Source organism: Haemorhous mexicanus, chromosome Z (assembly GCF_027477595.1).
Source record: "Haemorhous mexicanus isolate bHaeMex1 chromosome Z, bHaeMex1.pri, whole genome shotgun sequence".
Lineage (NCBI taxonomy): Eukaryota > Metazoa > Chordata > Aves > Passeriformes > Fringillidae > Haemorhous > Haemorhous mexicanus.
Window position 1 is genome coordinate 11,120,750 of NC_082381.1, and position 20,308 is coordinate 11,141,057.

Genomic DNA, 20,308 nt, shown 5'->3' on the forward strand with positions numbered 1-20,308 from the left:
CCCAGAAACATGAAGTGGCCTCTGCAGCCTCTCATGTAGAATTACTGTTATTATATTACGATATTGCATTTGGAATTGCTGCATCTCTATAGCTTTGTAGCAGTGAATTACACTGGGAAATAACACACAATGGTTTGGAAACCATGAAAGAATAATCAGTTTTTTCACCTGGCTCTGCCCCCACCAGAGCTGAACATGTGTCAAGGCTGACAGAGGAGCACAGAGGCCAGCACTGTGCAGCTTTAAAAAAAAAACACATTTTCCCTTTGCACGTGTAATATTCTTTCAATTTTACATAGGATTTTCCTAAACCTGCATTTCAGAATTTTAAAACTTTGCAAATCTCTCTCCCAAAATGTCATGCCTGGTTTGGGCTAATGGGAGCCATGCACACCCTCAATAATTAAAACCAAAAGAGCCATTCCAGATCAATGCATCTGGAAGCAGCCTGTCAAGCACACCAGGTTTTCATCAACCCCACAGTGAGCTCCTGGTGTTGATAGAGGAAAAAACCAGCTGTGGTTCTCTTGAGGTAACATGAGTTAGGAAATAGGGACCCAGGAAATCCATGGCTTATGATGGAGGCACACACCTGCTTTTTCATTTTTCACCTTTTTCTCATGAAGGCCTTGAACAGACCAGGACTTCCCCTGGAGCAGGGGATGGCATGAAGTGCCTGGCTGGATTATGCAGAGGTTCAAGCTGTTTGCCAGCTGAGAGCCTGGGAGAACAGGAGATGCAAACAAACCCCACACTGTGCAATTTACAGCACAAACACCAGGAAAAACATTGTTAGCGAGTTCCCTAATGATTTCTGAAGAATATATCCTTAATACTTAAAAAATAGTTTGGCTTTACTACTAGTCTGTGCTCTATTTTGTGGGAAACTCAGCTGCTGAAAGAGTTGGGATGCCAAGGATCATGCAGAAATAACCCCCTATCCTCATCTCTAATATAATTACCTGACAGCTGAGGGGCTGCTGTGGTTTCATTGCTGATGCTGGGGAGGCAGCAGCAGCTGTGTTAATTCAGTTGCTGTTCATCCCAATCCATCTGCCCCTGCACAGCACCTGGAGTTTGTTGTGGGAGCTGCTGGACAGGTGAGTTACCTGCAAGGGCCAGGCAAAGGTCACTGTGTTTCAGGGAAGGGCCTTTCTGATTGCCACAATTATCTAGAAGAATATTTATTTGAGGTCAAATTTCTGTGTGCAGGGCATAATTTGTTAGCAGTGAAAGGACAGAAGTGATGAGCTGAGCTGTTCTCACAAATCCTGTGTGTGGAATTAGGGTTGGAGGAGGCTGTGTGTGTCCTGAGCTTTGCAAGGACACGGATCAGTGTCTCTCCTGCTGCCAAAGTCAGAGCTCTGCTAAATTAGAGCAGCCAAAAGCCACTGGACACAATGTCCTTCTGTTCTGGAGGCTGGATTGCCCCTCAGTGTAATGGCAATTCCTGGTTTCCCAGCACCACGGCTCTGTAATTCCTGGGATTCAGAATAAGGCAGAGGAGCAGAGCAAGCACAGCTGATAGCCAGGGTTACCCTGACCTCTCCCTGAGAATTCCTCGTGACTGTGGATGCTCAATATCCCCTTACACTGCGCAGCCACTGGGGGCTCAGGCTGGGAAGAATCCCTTTTTGGGGAGATCCAAGCCCTGCATCCCACAGGGAGAAAAGGCAGCACTTGGTGTCAGTCCTGGGCACACACTGGCCAAGAGGACAAGCAGGCTCAGAGCAGTCATCCTACACTTGGGACTCCTCCAGAGAAAGGCTCCCAAGGTGATAATGCATCTCCACTAAATAAAGAGCTCAACAAGGCCCACCCAACGTTTTAAAAATAACCCCGGCTATTTTTAACTTTTTAAAGTTGCCCTGCACAGGACATCCACTAGAGGAAAGGCTGTCTATAATTAGCAGTGTGTTTTCTGGCTAAAGGGAGGAGAAAAGGTTTTCCTACACATGGAAATGACCCTTTGGAAAAACAGGAATCTCCAAAATCCAAAAAGTGGTCTTTTTTCCCTCCTTTTTTTTTTCTTTTTTTTTTTTTTCCAGCTGCATTGCAGACACAAGTGAATCAATTCTGAGATGGTAATTGTCAGGGGGTTCAAACGAGTAATGAGCAGAAAACCACAGCTGACAAGGTCTTGAACACTGACACCTTCTCTCTTTCCACCATGCTGCTCCAGCATTTCCTTGTCATGGAAACCCAGGGAGGAATGGTTAGAAAAGGAAAAAAGTGCTCTTTTTCCAGATGGTTTTCCCATTGGATGTGAAGTTTTCACAGCAAACAAAATGGAATTAACACAATATTACTATTTCAAATGGAACATGAGGTGCTGATAAGACTTTGTGTCTTCTCTGTCTGGAAAAGTTCTGGGTTTGCTCTGCATGAAACATGTGAAGGATCTCAGTGTGATTTGTACATATTGCCCCCAATGTTAGAAACTTCCAGGGAGGGTAGGGTGAGAGAAGGTAAGTTTTTAGCAATAATTCTGTCAGTGTTCCTGGCCCATCCACCCGACCCAGAGTGTCCCACAGTGGAGGTGCCACCTCTGAGAAAACAAACTTGAAGTGATTCTGCTGCCCCTACCTCTGCCAACCCCCCTGGGCAGAGCTGTGTCAGGCAGCCACGAGCTGGAACAAGCACCAGTCACTGCTTCAGTCCTCTTTGAAACTGGAAATTTCAAGCAAAAGAATGATCTTCTCTAATTTTCCTTCTCCTAAGGCTACACAGGAGTAGGGCTGCAATACTGGGGTGTAGCTTTCAAGGCATAATTCAGTCTTCAAATTCCTATTTGTTACCTGTGCCCGATCAGTCAAGACTAATTTCTTGACAGAGCTGAGGATTTTGAACAGCCTCTAACCACCAGCTTCCCCTGCTTCCTTTGTGGTCAGCAATAAAGAGGGCTGGATGCTCTCTGATTTATTTGGAGATTCCAGGATGGCTTCCCAGTGCCAGAGGGCAGGGCTGGATGGGATGTTGGGAATTAGGAACTGTTCCCTGGCACAGGGTGCCCAGAGCAGCTGGGGCTGCCCCTGGATCCCTGGCAGTGCCCAAGGCCAGGCTGGACACTGGGGCAGTGGGAGGTGTCCCTGCCATGGCAGGGGTGGCTCTGGATGAGATTTAAAGTCCCTTCCCACCCAAAGGAGTCTGGGATCCTACAATGATGGCCTTGAAATAAATATGTAAATCAGCCAACTGCTTGGCATAAGTAAAATGTATGGTTTAAACTGTTGGGAAAACAACTTGAAATTGAATTATCCTGCAGCACTTATAAACAAGGCTGCTTGGGAAGCATTATAATTTATTTTCTTCCATTGACAGTAGCTGACAGCTTCAAGGGTAAGTTGCTCTCTCAGTTAATTTCAGTTTTTATGTGAAACACCGAAAATGTAAGCAGAATGGAGAAGATGTGGCCACAAGGTCACAAAGTACTGAATAGAAGCTGATTTTATTATGTCACTTGCTGTATCTCCTTCTTACACAGACCTGCTATGCCATTGCTGTTTACTTATTTGACATGTTAATTCTTTAAACAAGTTTAAGAGGAATCTTTCTGTTTTCATGAAATTACTGAGTTCAGCACAGAAGAGCTGTAACCAGTGAGTAAAGCATGTAACACCAGCTGGAGACCTGGTTTTGAACTCCCAACCTCTGTCAGGTATTTTCTTCCATTTGCAACTCGTTTTATCTCCATGTGACTTAGTTTCCTATCACAAGGGGAGGGACAGGACCTGCTTATAAACTGCTGTGTTGTCTGCCTTTTCTGTGTATAAAATGTGCTTTTAATGTTCTTTAAAACCCAGGGCAGGACACCAGCCCAGAGAAAGCAAGGGATGTGTAGACACATGTCCAAACCCAAAGTGAGTTATTACCAGCCATGCCCATGGCAGCTGCAAGGCACTGGGAGTGAAGAAGAGTAAAACCCAGAAATTCAAACCATTCTTTCCCATTACAGACCCAAAATTTTCACCTGTTTTTTTTTCCCCTTTAATGACTTGTTTTTCTAAGGGACTTGTTTTTCTAAGGTAATTCAGAAGGAGTGGATTGGATTTTTCACGACGAGGGGTAAAATAATAAAAAGTAATAAAAGTGAGGACTCTTGAAACTCAGGAAAGGAAAGGATGTTTATTAGCACACAGGCACAACAGCTTGCCTGGTATGCCTTACCAACAATACAAAGCAATAACCTCGGGTCAGAAGAGAAGTTGCAATACATGCAAAAACATCTGGATTGTGCACTAAGCAACACGTTCCACATAGGTACATCTGTCAAATAAACACACATCTACTGCCCTAGGTAACAGAACTTGAGAGACTACCTCAGGTACAACAGAACAACCATCACTGAGCAGCATTTTGGACATGAAGCATCCTAGACAGAGACATTTGACCTTTGGAGGCAAAAACTGTAACAGGCAAATAGCTGAGAGCCAGATCCCCAAAGACTTATGAAAAGCTCTCGGTGAAGCCTAAGGTATTGTCAGAATGAGGTCTGAAGGGTTTTGCCCTTGGTGAGTGAAATTATGAGTGGGTAAAAATGTCACAATGGGTGAGAGTTTTAAATCATCAGGGTTTAGTGTGGTTGCTAAGAGTGAAAGGATGAAAGACTGAATGTCGATACAAACAAAACAATGTCTTTGTAAAACCCTTAAAATAAATAATACACATGAAGGAAAATTTGGGATAATTAACATGTTCTGAAATCAAAATTAACACGGTTTAACTTAATAAATAATTAAAATAATTAGGTTCTTTTTTCTCCTACAGAACAATAATCAGTATTAAAAACTAGGAAAGCAGAAAGAGGACGGGGACCTCCTCCCTACTCCGAAATCAGGGTGATCAGTGCCACTTGTCACCTCTCACCGCGAAGCTACGTGTCCGTGTGTCACAGGACGAGCCGGAGGAAAGGGACAGGACGAACACACACTGCCACTGTGAACTCCACAGGATTTCACCTACACGATGAGCACTCGGGGGCTCGGTCACTAACAACAGCTGCTGGGTCGGGGGGCGGAGGGCTGGGGGTGAAGGCTGGGGGTGAAGGCAACTCTAACCCTGTGTCAGCGTGTGACGAGCGCTCTCGGTCGCTGGAGGGGACGTGTCTGTGCTGCTGCCCAGGTCCCGGTGACCGCGCTCCCGGCTGGGCTGCTACTGATGCGGGGCACGGTCCGGCGGAGCCCACCGCGGAGCAGCGGGTGAAAAATGCTTTATCCCCATCGCCGCCCGGCCCCGCCGAGCTGGGAGCAGCCCCCGCCCGCTGCGAGCAGGCTGAGGGCTCTGAAGGCAAGTGGAGAGGCGCTTCGGCCCTCCTGTGTCCGGGGCATCCTCGCCCGCGGGGCTCCTCCCGCTCCCTCCGCCAGTCTGTGATGCTCCCGCGGCCAAAAAGCTGCGAGGGACCTAAAAGACCCTAAAAGACAGCGAGAGCCCAGAGACAGAGTCCTCAGCGGCAGCAGCGCTCCCTGGAACAGCAGAGGCGAGGAGGGGCCGTGCGATGAGCGACATCTGTCCCTCCGAGCGCTGTGCGGGGCACTGCGACACCGCCGGGCCGAGCCGGGCCGAGCCGGGACCAGGCAAAGCCTCACACAAAGCGGGGTGCTGCTGCCTAATGACCATCGCCGTAGCCCAAACATGCAGCAGGGCTCTAGCAGAGGCACTCGGGCCACTCAGAGGTGCAGCACCGAGCCCACAGCCCAGCTGCCAGGGGCCGCAGAACAGCTGTTTCCAGCTGTGCTCACGGGGGGCAGCCCCGGCAAGGACTGTGGGTGACGAGGTGCATCCTCACTTTTCCCTGTGCTTTAACAAAAGCATTGTATCCCCAAGCAAAAACATCGACATGAAGCCATCAGCAAGTCAAACATCACTGCGACCATAATAATTTATAAACAATTTTGCTGCGGCTGCTACGAACACAGAGCAAGCATCCGACTCTCCCGATCCTGACCCAAACTGGCCACCGGGGCAAGAGGCAACCTTTGGCATATGAGCAGGACGTGCTTTCCCAAAGGGGCTGGACGAGCACATTTCCAGGGATTTCCAGCTCAGCCCCTCGGCTCAGCCCAGGCCTGCCGCCGTGCCCTCCTCTGGCCCCACGAGCACAGCACAGCCCTGCGAGCCAGCGCGGACACGCGCGGAGCAGCACCCACGCGAGAAGCACACGGCAAGGGACTCTGACAGGAGCACGACGAGCATCGGGACCCTGTAACCCTAAGAACATCGAGATTTGGTTAAACCGGGTACAGGCAGATAAAGCAGCACTTCACAGCGTACAACAGAGATGCCCATTCACACTGACGGCTGTTACACGTTTTCTTTGTTAACAAAGAAACAATAGAAACAACGCAAGAAATCACTTTTTGGACCACATTTTCCCTGTTGCTTCATTACTTCAAAGTGTTTCATGAAACTACTGATTGGTAACTGCTTTTGTACAAAAAGTACACAGTCAGCTGGTTTTGTGGTCCAAATAAACCATGCTCTTTTTTTTTTTTTTTTTCTCCTCATATCATGCATTGGGATGCAATCAGCTTCTTGTCAATCCTTAGTCAAAAGAAACAAACACATTTTTTAACAACAAAAAGCTTCTCTAAGTAACATTTCTACAGCGACCATCAGCCAGAACTATTTAAAATGTTCCTAGCATGTCCTTCTCTGCTGCTGTCTGCTTTTGTAATGGAGGAATTTTCCAGTCTCTGTGACACCTCCCATGCAGTTATTTACAAGGAGATGGTCCTTGTGGAGAAGGACCTTAATGAAATTTACAGTTGCTAAGGTACATTTGTAGATGCTGGCGCTCACACTCAGACAGAACAAATGGAACTCGTTGTGCAGCTCTGGGCTGGGCCAGCAATGTAATTAAAGTGCAAATAAAGACAAAAACCACAAGCCAGGCAGGTCCATTTCTCATGGTCAGCGTTAAGAAGCATCACGACTGTGTAAGAGATGTCAGATCAAATAGGCCTAAGTCACAATCTGTTTTCAAAATCAGTCTCCCTGAGAGGATTTAAGGGAGGTATACGGTGATATAGCCCTATTTCTTCAACTGGCTGAGTATCATTGGAAAAGTAAGGACACTTTTCCAGCCAATTTTTGTTTTCAACAGTGCTAACACCTGTGTTTTACACTATGATGCCCTTTACAGCATTTGAGCTCACTTCCCATGCAGCTACAACAGGCCACTCTTGATGAGGAAAATACAAGAAGTACAACAACTACTGTAGAAATGACATCTGTCCACCTGGTACATCACAAAAGCAGAGGCTCTGAAAACATTTACAAACACCACATTTTCTCAAACAAAAGCAAGTGATAATTACCAGCTCAGATAAAAATACATACTTTGTGTTTGCTGGCATTCAATGTTTGCCACCGACATGTTCAGTTTTACAGCTAAGTCAACACCAAATGGCTGAACCAAAAAAACCTAAAAAAACAAAAAAAGCCCCAAAAACAACCCCAAAAAAAGACGTTTTCCAAACCACGGATTCCACGCAAAACAGAACTGTCACTGCAGCTCCAAGTGCTCACTGCTGATCACCACCTGCTGCCAGACAGACATGTATTTCTCTCCACAGTGTGTCCAGAATGTGCTCTGTAGCCTGACTTGTCAGAGAAGCTGCAGGAGGTGCAGGAAAATAAAGTGCCTCTTCCAGAGCTGTGTGCAACACGACTCCCCATCCCCTGCACCACCCCTCGGGGTCCCTCACCCTCCCTGCTGGCAACTATTTACAACTATTCCACCAGTCCATTTGCCTTCCATGCTGTAAATACTCTCACTGGTGAAAAACATATCTACAAATACTTTTTATAGATACAATCAGTCACCTTAGAAAAGGCTGACGAGACATTTAAAGAAGAAAATGTTTTGTAACGAATAGCATTAAATGTACAGCAGGTGTTTTGAAAATCAGATCTGAAGTTACTAGATGCTGACTTAGTATCACTCCAAAGTAGTAGATGAGTGCTAGAATCCTGCTTTTTCAATGAAATTAACACAATGAGAACACCACAGCCATTACTGCCTCAGTGAACACATAGTTAGCCATCAACCCAGCCACCTCACTTTGCTTATTTCTCCTGACACACCTGAGTCTATTACCACCATTTAAATCTGTACCCTTGATTTGCCACGTGAGATGGCTGCAATGAGTGCCTGTTCACAGGAAAGTCTCCTGTTTTCCAGGAATTCATGGTCCCTAGTGCCAAACACGATCTTTGCAAAGCAGAAATAGCTTAAGCCGGGTAGGAAGGGTCTTTGCCTTTCACCTCCAACACTGGTTTGTGTTGCCTGAGAGGGAAAGGCTGTGAGACTCTGGATCTCTTATTGGAAAAGAGAGCTGGCACTCTTGTCAGAGTGTCTCTGGCTGTGTTTGGGTGGTGGCAGGCGTGGTTCCCCTGTCCCAGAGCTGTGTGCAGGGCTGTGCAGGCTCAGGCGGGGAGCCGGGGCTCGATCTTCAGGGACAGCTCGTACAGGGTGTCCTCGTCCATGATGAGGGTCTTGTCCAGCAGGTAGTGAGTGACCTGGGTGGGGAAACAGATGGACAGGCTGCATGGAACTGCCACAGAGCTCTCCCAGCTTTCCTTCCCTTTCAGCACATTTTGGGTCCTGAGATCCCCTTGTGTTGTTTGCTTGAGAGACCCAGCAGCTGCTTGGAATGCTGCTGGCATGAGGATGCACCTGCAGCACTCTGAGGATTCATTAGGATTAATTCCTCTCAGGAATGGGCAAATCCTTTGCCAGGTTACCTCAGCCCACACTGCTCTTCTGGAGTCTGAGATGAACCTTCTCTGGAGGCACTGACCAGCTTTGGCCACAGCTGCATCACCCCCGAGAAGGGCAGAGGGACAAAGAATTGCAGGATGGCCCAGCAGGTGCTTGGGGCACCTCCTGACCCTCCTCCAGGATCTCAGGGCAGGGGGAACACACCGCCCTCTGAACCCCTCACACCCTGGTGTGCAATCCCCAGGGACCTTCCAAAGGAGCAAAAACCTTCTTTAGAAGGGATCAGACAACGAGGTCCTGTGGGGTGAGGGTCTCAGCACCCCAAGGACCCGTCCATGTGTCTGTCTGTCCTCTCCTCCAGGCGTGGGAGCAGAAGACACCAGCTTCAGCTTTCAGTGGCAGCTGTGCCTGACAGGTCATTGCTGCCACAGCCTGATTTCAGGAGCAGGCAGGGCCTCACCTTCTGCTGGTGCTCGATGCGGTAGGAGGTCTGCTGGAACTGCCGGATTTCCCTGATGATATGTGAGATCTTTCAAAAGAGCACATGGATGTCAGCTCAAGCACAGCTCTGCTTCAGCTAAGCCACACAAAGCAAGAATTCTGCCCCAAATTATTCCATTCAACATATATATATATATATATATAAATTAAAAAAGGCTACTTACATATATAAAATATATAACTTCATTATAGGGAGCTTATATATTTATTTACTTGTAGACCTGGTAGGGATCACTGTCTGTCACAATTACAGTCACAACACTTCATTCCTGACAAGACTTCACCGTGTCTCTGCTAGCCTCTGCTACCTCCTCTGTCAGAAGGAGGGAAGGGAAGGGTAGAGATCATCTCCCAACAGCTCCCCAGGACTTCACTTTCCCAAACCAAACATTTATTCCCCGGCCAGTCCTGAGTGAAACAACACTCTGCCCATAATGAAACCTCCCCATTCTTTGCCTCGAGTGAGTGCTGCAGAGTGTAGCCCTAAGATGGGCATTAAGCTGAGATTAGAGGAGAAATTTCCATGCCTCCCTCCCAGGAGCAGTTACAAAACAGCATTACATGGCAGTGGGAGAGACAGCAACTTTAAAGTGCTTTTCAGATAGACCAGAGCACACTTTGAAAAGAACATTGTGATTACTGCTTCCTGGTGAATCACTGCATTCCTCTAATTCCGGTTATTTAAAAAAGCTTTTTCTTGCTCCTCCACGAGCTCCAGGCAGCTGCTTTTCCTGTCCTTTCTGAGAAAGTGAAGCGGGGACAAATTCAGCCCCTGAAAACACCCAGCCTGCCAGAAGGTGGGGATAGAAGACTGGGTCGAGTAATTGCTCTCCCAAGGCTGCCTCCAGTGCACAGCACCAAAGCAGCTTCTCCAAAGGTCAATTCAGAGGAGTTACAGTGAAATCGATAATTAACTCATGCAATTAAGCACTTGTTGGTGAAGCATTTTCAGGAAAGTGAAAATTACCATTCTCATTTTGGAGAAATTGACAAGGCCTTCCTCAGTGAAGTTGGGTGTTCCTTCCTCAATAAATGCCAGGTCAGTCAGGTACATCCCAAGGTAGGGAACAGCAGGTGGGTTACAGCTGTAAAGCAACAAATCAGCTTATTTGCCTGCAGCTACATTTGCAAATGCATTTTTCTCTAACTTGCACAAACTTTTTATTACTTTGCCCAGTTCTAATCCATGGGCTGTTTTCCTTTCCAGGACACACAGCTCCTCTGGCTCTGCTGGAGTTTTGTTTGCTCTGCCTGTGATAAATTGAATGCATTCTGCCCAATATCTAATATTAATGGCATTTTCAAAATAGACCATTAATTATTCTGGCTGTTCAGTTCTCAGCTCCTCTCAAGATCACTTGAGGTGTTTATGCCACTCAGTTCTGAAAAGCCTGCTTCCAATTACAAAGCTCACAAAAATCCAGGCTTTTGTATAGCTGAAATCAGTTCTACATAAATTGCAGAACACTTGACATGGAATATTCTGGATACCAAGATTACAGAATGTCAAACGCAATCCAGCAAATCAATTAAAGAAAACAATATTCAAGGACTGCTGCACAAAGGCAGCAGGCTGTTTTGCAGCAAGCTGGGAGGCCACAGGAGAAGAAACATCTCTGTGCCTTTGTGCTGTCCCTGTGTTCCTCTCATAATGTTTTGTCAGAATCACAATTGTCACAAATGGGTCTGTGACCTGACACGGGCTTAGTCCCAAACACTAAAATTCTTAGCTAGAACAATCCTCTCTTTCATAAAAACCTCAATTTATAAAGCAGGCTTTACACTTATTGAAAAAGTTTATCAGTGTAAGTGAAACCCCAACAGGGAATGTTCACACAGAAAAATAGTTTAATTTGTTTCAGTAATTCTCTGGAGCTACTATGTTTACCCATCAGGGCTATTAAATCACAAACATGCAGCAAAACCATATTGCCAAATAGAACCAACCTAGAATTTAAACGGTTATTAGGCAAAAAAAAAGAAAAAAAAAGAAAAAAAATTATTAAAGCCTAATCACAGCGAATTAATCTTTAACATGAACTATCCACTACTTATAACAAAACCCAGTTGTATACTGTAGGGAGGCTTACTTTTTGAGCATTTCTCTCAGGTTTTTAAATCTTCCCTCAGATGACACAGTCTTCTGAAGCTTGTCCATGAGTGCTTTTGTCTGGGAAGAAAATGCATTTCAGATGTCATTGCTGGTGCACAGAAATGACTGGAATGAGGTCCTGTCGGAGGTGTAATTCACTTATCATCCCCACCCCATTTTCTAGAGTAGTACAACAGGCATTACTGAATTAGGAACTCAGCTGTTCTGCAGTTCCTCCTGTCTTTCTGCAAAGGGAGATTGGGCAGCGTTAGGAGTGATACACAGAACTTGTATTTATGCTGATATTACCCTGCAAGTGGAGGAAAACCCACAGATTTATTACATTGATGGTCTGGAATTCAGTTTGCTGTGCACACAAGACCATTACAGATCCTACATGGGGCTGAGGCTCCTCAGCTGCATTTACTGAAGCTGGTGACAGCAAGGGGTGGTCACTGCCTTGGAGCTTGCACTGAGCTGATTTTGCCTCCAAGTTCCAGACAAAAGCTGAGTATGTAAATGAGAATATATTTGTGTCTTACACAAATCACTGTCATGGGCATCACCACACCCTGGTTCCTTCTTCAGTGAAATAAATTTGATTTTCAGTCTGTTTATGCTACTGACTTGAGACTTGGGTGTAGAGAATGATGAGAAATTCATCCTGTTTGAGACTGAATTTCCAATTAAGAGAGAGCTGTAGGCAGACAGAGTCACTTTCTTCTACATAGCAGGCTGATGAAAAACCCAGATTGCATTCCCAGTAGGTACCAGAGGACTGTGCCACAACATCAGTCTGCTGCGGGTTTGGTTTCTTATTTTTCAATTGAAAAGTTTAAAAATCAAGCTGATTCTGTCCATAAAAATTTTCAGAGGTAAACTCACTTATGAAAGTTTGGACTGAAAGAATTTCTAACAGATTTTTAAACAGAAGAAGGAAGCACCAGCTGTGAAGCAGCTTAGAAAAAGCTGACTGGAAAAGGTGGCACAGTCAGAATTTATTTTGACTGTATTTCTCTGAACCATTTAGAACACAGAACATAAAAGACTGGATTATCTTCATCCTAACAGGCTTTTTTTAAATGTGTGTGTCTTGTGTTTGTGGCTGGCAGGCATTCTCACAGTTTTTGCTGACATTCTCAGCAGCCAGGTAAGGGTTCAAAGGAGGTGGTCACTGCACCTGAACTTGAGCTCCTGATTAAGAAAGAAGACTTTTTATCAAGTCTCTTTCTGGGGAGAAAAACCCAGGAATTTGAGAGGTCCTGACCTTCCTAAAGGCTTTCTGCACAGGCAGTTCCTATTTTAGGCACATGACCAGACTTTAACCATAGTTTGTAACCACCCAGATGGTATCAGAAAATACCTAAATTTACTTTCCTTGAACATTTCAGCCATTCAGGCCAAATAGTCTCTGGCACCTTGCAATTACCTTGAAAACATTTTGTTCACACAGATTAAGAAAGCTACATGCAAAATTCCTGGACAGAAAATGCCAGTCCCACTATTATGAGCACCTAAATGAAGGGATGGGACTACTGTTGGCCTAAAAACAATTTATTGCTCAGATAAACATCAGCCTCAAAGGGTGTGAGATTTTAGAGTAAGAAGTCAGCCACAGCTCAAGGCAGTCACAGGTTCTTCATTACAAGGCAATACAGAACATTCTAATCCATTGGAAAGTTGTGACAGAGTTTATTTTGTTTTTCCAGCCTATCACCTCTACTTAATTGTGATGCACTGCAGATGCTTCTTTCCAATGGGATACTATTCCATTAAAATTGTATATAAATTTATATATATACTTATAATAATCTTATATATATTATAATATACATATATTATAAACATATTATTTTTAGATAGTATATATAATTATCATAATATAATATAATATAAAAATATAATTATAAAATATAATTATATTTTATTTTAGATATTATAGATAATATATAATAATAATATTAAATACAAAATATAATCATATATAATTATTATGTAATAATTGATTAAATATAATTTTTATATAAGATTAAAATTATGTATAAAATTACATGTACACACTTAAGCTTCTATTATAACATCTAAACTCCTAGCTTACTCTACACAGTTACATTACCATACTATAAAACCCTTCACCATCTTACCCAATAAAGTGTCTCACTCACTGAAGGCATATTCTTACTTGCAACTATAGAAACACAACTTTATAATTTTTCTGCTTAATGTCTGTGTACTTTTATTTTTACATCAATCCAAGCCTCTTCCAAGGCTGCACCTCAAACCCTTCAGTATCTGTGGAAGTTTCTGTCTTTCCATTTCCCACATCCCAGGTGGTGGAAAAGCAGAAATATTCACAGGAGGGCTCCTGTCTCAGCCCCTGGGCACGGCAGGTGATGGGATCAGAACTGCCTGCTGTCACTGCCTTATTTCCTGAAAAATCTCTTGGCCCAGGATCTTCCTTCTGGGAAGCTGAGAAGCCTCAGAGAAAAATGAAAACAATACTCATTCTGATTTGCTTCTCCTGTGTTTTGCTGCTTTGGAACATTGTGTTTGGACATTGTTTACCAACAGGTGGTGGTTTCATTGGTTTCATGTGAATTAATTTTGACTCTTTGGCCAATCAGGGTCAGGCTGTGTCGGGACTCTGGAGAGAGTCATGAGTTTTCATTGTTATCTTTTTAGCCTTCTGTGAGTACCCTTTCTGTATTCTTTAGTGTAGTTTAGTATAGTATTCTTTAGTATAATATAGCATTATAAAACAATAAATTAGCCTTCTGAGAGCATGGAGTCAGATTCATCATTCCTTCCAACGACGGGGCTCCCAGCAAACACACCAGCCCGCCGTGGCCGCGTCCCTCTCACCTGCTTGGACACCTTTGCCCAGGTTTTCTTGAGCCTGTAGATGGCACTTCTGTTGAGGGCCGAGGTGATCTCCAGCACGCCGTTGTAGTTGTGCAGGCAGCGGCAGATGTCGGCCACCGCCACCCACTTCTCGATGGCGCTGGCCCGCGAGGGCACGTCCGCGTAGCTCATGATCTGAGAGGCCACCAGGTTGCTCATCTGGCCACGGAGAGAGAGGCAGGGGCTCAGGCAGCTGGAGCACAATCCCTTCTAATGTTGGAATTAACGGGCAAGGCAGGGAAACCCCCAGGTGAGCGTGACAGAAATGATGGCTCTTGGAACACAAACCCCTGAGGGAGCTGGGGGGGCTCAGCCTGGAGGAAAGGAGACTCAGGGCTGCCCTCGTCACAGCTCCTGAAAGGTGCCTGTGCTCACCTGGGGCTGGGCTCTTCCTCCCGGAGGAGACAGCCTGGAGCTGCCCCAAGGGAAATACAGGTTGGATAGCAGGAAGAAGTTTTTTACAGAAAGGTGACAAAGTTCTGGAATGTTCTGCCCAGAGAGGTGGTGGAGTCCCCATCCCTGGGTGTGTTAACAAAGCCTGAATGTGGCACTGGGTGCTGGGGCTGGGTTGGACTCAATGATTTTGAGGGTCTCTTCCAACCTGGTCACTCTGTGAATTCTGTGACTCATAAACCCAGGGAAATGACATTGGAAACAGAGCTCGGGGCAGTGGAGGGGATGGGGACAGGAAAGAAGGATTGGGGATGCAATGAGAAGGTCTCCAAGCCATCAGCACTAAACCTGATTGGGATATCTCCCAGTAAAATTCAAGGAAAATTATAAAGGAGAAAGACGTGTAAGGATACAAAGGCATTAAACAGGATTGGTGTTATATTTCTCTGGAGAAACTGAAGTTTCTTCAGCAGGCTGAAAGGCACTGTGCTACAGTTTAAAATGTTCTACTCTCTTAAATTGCCACTAAAATACTGAATATCAATTATTGAAAATGAGAATCTTCATCTGCGTTGATTTAAATTGTTAATTACAAAGAGGCTGCAGCTTTCAGTCACTAATAGATAACACATCACATCACACTGCAATATAACCCAGTATTTCTGTCCCAGAGGTCAGAGGCAGTTCACAGGGTTCCTAGAAACCAAGTCTGTGTTTGAGAGTACTTACATCATTAAAATGTTGACTAGTTTTCATAATATAGGGCGTTCTCTCATTTTTATCCACTTTCATCCAGCCCTGCCCAAGGAACTCTCTAGACATGGATGGGAGAAAAAACAGCAAACAAAATCTTCATAAACACAATACAGAGTCTGTCTGTAACAGCCTAAGATTTCAAGGATACCTCAATTTGCTGGAAGCTAATAACACAGCTTTTCACTAATTCCAGCATCTCATGGTACCATTTTTAATGGTGACTGAAATGGTAAACAGTGTAAAGAAGACTTATTTTTTTCTTAATCCCCTCTCCCATGTCACCTCATCCTAATTTTCAGCACTGTGACCCTATTTACACCACATTATCCTTGCATGTGTGCAAATCTTTTTGTCAGGGGCTGAGTTGGGGGGCTTGTGGCCACTGGCCCCCCAAGGACCCTCTGTGCCAGGACTGTCCTCCTCTCCCTACCACAGACAGTGGGTGCAGATATGAAGAGATGACCCAGGCTGCAAGGCCCAAAGGCATCACCTCCAGCACCAAAAGGGCTCGGGCCCCAGATCAGAATCAACATCTCACTCTGGAGAGCAGATGTGGGAAGAGATCAAAGAAATATTCCTGACTCTTTCACAAACTGTAAAAGACACACAAGTTACCACAGAGGCAAACGCCTCCTACACCCTGAAAGTGTCTGAGCCTTTTCCCTGGAGTTTGGACACAGATTCCATGGATGCTTCCCTGGGGATTGAGGGAAAGGATCTCAATGTCTGCCCCACCAACAACTGGATAGGAAGAGGCATTGAATCCTAAGTTGTATTATTTCTTCACTAGCTGTAACATTAATAGGTACCTTTAACCTATGCTGTGTATATGTATTGGTAGTTTTCTTTTTGTCCCTATTCCTGTGTAGTATTAGCTTGTTTTAAGTCTTACATCTGTTAGTTTTCTGTCTATGTCTCATGTTTAGCTGGGTGTGTGTTCCATTCCCACCTGTCAGAGCTGGGGCAGTTCTCCTCTGTTCATGGGGCATTTTCTTTCTCTCTGCCACAGCCCATCCTCCCTCCAGGAGATCTCTGCTGTCCATGGCCCATTCATTATTAATTACCTTCTGTCCATGGCCAGGGAGTGTCCCTGCAGGGCTGATCAGATTCCACCATCCCATGGGGAGATGCTCTGCCCAGGGGAGGAGCCAAGCATTCCTACCTGGATCCAATCTGAGGTTTGGGACACCCCAGCAGCCTCTGCCCCCTGCATTCCCAGAGGAGCAGCTTTCTGCTGCCCTGCATTCCCAGAGGGAGAGCAGGCCCATCTCCAGCAGCCCTGGAGCTGCAGAGGAAAACTGGATCCTTGTGCAGGATCCCTGCTCCAGCAGAACCACAGCTGGCACTGCAGGAGGGCTGAGCCCCCCTGGGATGGGACTGTGCCACCACCCTGAGCCCCCCTGGGATGGGACTGTGCCACCACCCTGAGCCCCCCTGGGATGGGACTGTGCCACCACCCTGGGCCCCCCTGGGATGGGGCTGTGCCACCAGCCTGAGCCCCCCTGGGATGGGACTGTGCCTCCACCCTGAGCCCCCCTGGGATGGGACTGTGCCACCACCCTGAGCCCCCTGGGATGGGACTGTGCCACCACCCTGAGCCCCCCTGGGATGGGACTGTGCCACCACCCTGAGCCCCTCTGGGATGGGACTGTGCCACCACCCTGAGCCCCCTGGGATGGGACTGTGCCACCTCCCTGAGGCCCCCTGGGATGGGACTGTGCCACCACCCTGAGCCACCCTGAGATGGGACTGTGCCACCACCCTGAGCCACCCTGAGATGGGACTGTGCCACCACCCTGGGATGGGACTGTGCCACCACCCTGAGCCCCCTGGGATGGGACTGTGCCACCACCCTGACACATGGGGACAGGGCATGCTCTGACTCTGGCAGTGGTTTGTTTTGGTGTTTTGTACTATTGCATTTGGATTTTCAATTCTTCTGGTAAAGAACTGTTATTGCTACTCCCATACCTTTGCCTGAGAGCCTCTTAGCTTCAAAATTATAATAATTCAGAGCGAGGGGGTTTACATTTTCCATTTCAAGGGAGGTTCCTGCCTCCCTCAGCAGACACCTGGCTGTTCACACCAAGGCACTCTATGAAATAACCATTCATTCTCCAATAGACCGAACCAGCCGTTATTAAGGAACTTGTGAACCAGAGTGGCTTTTGGGGTGCTGGGCACCTCCATAAAGCTGCTGCCTGCTGCCAGAGGCCTGGGCAAAGGGCAGGGAGTTATCCAAAGGCCACCCCCACGTGCAGCTCGCTCACTCGTAGGGGATGCTGCGGAACACGACGTGGTCCAGCAGGGTGATCTGCTCCGCCAGCTCCATGGCCGACAGCGTCTCGAAGCACTCGGGCTTGGGGCAGTCTGGCTGCAAAGCAAGGACAACTCTGAGGGGTCTCTCCGAGGGCCACAGGGCACGAGCAGCTGCCTGGGAGCCCTCAATGGGGCTGTAATTCACTTGGGGATCAGGAGAAATGAGGATTAACAACAATCGAGGGCAACACAAACACCCGGCTGGAAATTCATAAAACAGGCACACACCAGCTCAGGGGTATGAAAACTCTGCGTATTAAACTCTGCACATTCTGCACTTGTATTTTCATATATATTAATATCTTCCCCCTTTTTTAAACCTTCAGATTTTATCCAAATACTAAAGTTTTGACATGTTCATTTTTGATAGGGAATTGCTACAATCTCTAAACTGAAATTGACATTCCTGGTATAAAAACAGTATATCTATCCAGAAATACTTTACAAGTCGCAGTTGTGTTAAATTTTATTGACACAAACACACAACATTTCTCTAGGAGTATTTGTTTAACTCTCAAGATGAACTTACCATCTGAATGATATCCTCTATTTTCAAATGGTTATCATCTTGATCATCCTGAGAAAGAGTTCTGAAAAATAATGTGGCAGATCATCCTATATAAATATAACTGTCCATGGTTATGACAAAACCTTGTCATCGATCAGTGAAATGGTTTATTTAAAATAAATCCTAAATCTGCACTTGAAGAGGTAAAGGAAAAAAAAATCTGTAACCTAAGAAGTCATGTCTTGCTTTCAGTAAAGATGTGTAAACTATTACAGCATTAGACATGCAAGATGAAATACTTCCATGGAGGTTTAAGATCCCTCAGCTAATGAATCCTGGAAATTGTCCTGTTCAGTGCCCCACACTGAGCTCAGTGTGTGGAAATGGACAGCAAAAGGCAGCTTTCCATGCAGCAAGGACATGATTTCCTATAAGTAATAAAAGTCTTAGTGAATGTTTCCAAATCCGCTACATAAAACCTGTGAATGTTATGGTTATTTCAGAGTAATGGGTCAAAAATTACCTAGGCAAAAGAAAGTATTGATCAAATATCTACCCTGATGTAGCATATTGGCACATAATTACAGGATCTTACCCCTTCATGTGGAAATTACAGACAAAAAGAAGCCTTGATGATATTGGATTTATGTAATAGAGGAGTGAGAAGATTTAGGGAGGAGGAACATAGGTCAGAATGCAAAAGGCTGTCAGAAAGGACACTTTTTTTTTTTTCTTTTTTTCCCCAGGAGGGCTGGAAAGACCTTATGCCTTTACCTCTGCAGGAGAACCCTAAGCTTCTTGCTGGGATAACAAGGAGTGCAGCCTCAGTGCCTGTAAATAGCCTGCCAATCTGTCCCGCAGAGCAGCTTATTTTGTGCTGCTGCTCATGCCTGGGGGCCTGCAGGAAGGTGTTGTTCATCCTGTGGCAACAGCCTCTGGCAATGAAAACCACACAGGCCCCGTGCCTCTGCCCCAGCAATTCTCATCAATCTTGTACAATCTGAGTTACTTAAATAAAACTTCATGCTATGTTTTGTTTCTGTTGGGTCAGGTTTTCCTTCGATACAGAAATTGTTGTATTTGCTTCATATGAAATAAAGTATGAAACATGGGATTCTGAAAAAAATGAAAGCAGTTAACTTTAATCTTTGCCTCCTGGTACTCTCTACCGTGACATCTCATGTTTTATGTAGACTTTCAATCTGTCACACTAAACAGATGCTTTTTTCCTAGCACAGTGGTCTCACGAAAAAAAACCAAAACCAACTCTCCTTTTATCCATAAATATTCTACAGTGAAATCTGCAGAGGACAACAGATCTGGAGACTGGATAATGGTACATTTTTGACAGCATCAACAGCAGCTTCCACTTGAGCCTGGGCTGTTGTCAGCCTTGGGACCCCCAGCTTCAGCAGAGGACTGGGGACTCTCACTGGGCTGCCCCTGCTTGGACAGCTCCCTCTGCCCTCCCTGCAGAGTTCCTGGGAGCTGGGAAGAAGCAGATCCTTGTGGAAAGAGTGACAGGAGATAGCAAAGGCACAGAGGGGCTCTCCTGAGCAGTATCACCCTTGGGGAGGACTGAACAGGGTGACTCCTCCAGTCTCTTCAGAAATTAAGGAAGAAAATATAAAAGAAATACCTTTCTAATTCTTAGAATCACCAGTTATGATTCTCTCTTCCTCTCTCTCACTATTCCTTATGCCTGACCAGGCCAAGTATTAAAATAATTTTGTACTTGAAAGTATTAAGCATGTGTCTTGTCCTTTCTTTGTGGTACATAAAGCATATTAAAAAAATATTTAAACGCTAGGGCAAGTTAGAAAGCCTGAAATGTGTTGTTTAGTGAGATCATACAAGGCAGAAAAATCTTTCATCCATCACATTTTGGCATCTGTGTATCCCTCAATTTCATTAATGTTTAGTCTGAAGAAGAAGGAGGAGGAGGAGCTGCTTCTGGAAGCAACCTGTTTTTCTCCAGATAGGATTATCTATCAGTGTTGGTCACTGATGGTCACTCTGAACTCACACCTTCCTGCTCCATTATCAGTGACATTTATCTAGATTTCCAGGGTTAGTAAATCAGGCTGATAAAATCTCAAGCAAAATGTACATTGGG

At 45.5% G+C, this 20,308-nt stretch overlaps 1 protein-coding gene across 3 annotated transcripts in view; it reads right to left on the reverse strand.

Moving 5' to 3' along the window:
- Window positions 1-4,105: 4,105 nt before the first annotated feature.
- RASGRF2 (Ras protein specific guanine nucleotide releasing factor 2) overlaps window positions 4,106-20,308 on the reverse strand; it is a 131,648-nt gene continuing 115,445 nt past the window's right edge. For all 3 annotated transcript variants that reach the window (XM_059874164.1, XM_059874163.1, XM_059874162.1), the window contains exons 20-27: window positions 18,214-18,274; window positions 17,636-17,739; window positions 15,339-15,423; window positions 14,178-14,375; window positions 11,314-11,393; window positions 10,191-10,308; window positions 9,183-9,251; window positions 4,106-8,520 (exon numbers count right to left, since the gene is read on the reverse strand). In XM_059874164.1, coding sequence (XP_059730147.1) covers window positions 8,428-8,520; window positions 9,183-9,251; window positions 10,191-10,308; window positions 11,314-11,393; window positions 14,178-14,375; window positions 15,339-15,423; window positions 17,636-17,739; window positions 18,214-18,274 — 808 coding nt within the window. In that variant the 3' untranslated portion in view covers window positions 4,106-8,427. The remainder of the gene's footprint in view (window positions 8,521-9,182; window positions 9,252-10,190; window positions 10,309-11,313; window positions 11,394-14,177; window positions 14,376-15,338; window positions 15,424-17,635; window positions 17,740-18,213; window positions 18,275-20,308) is intronic.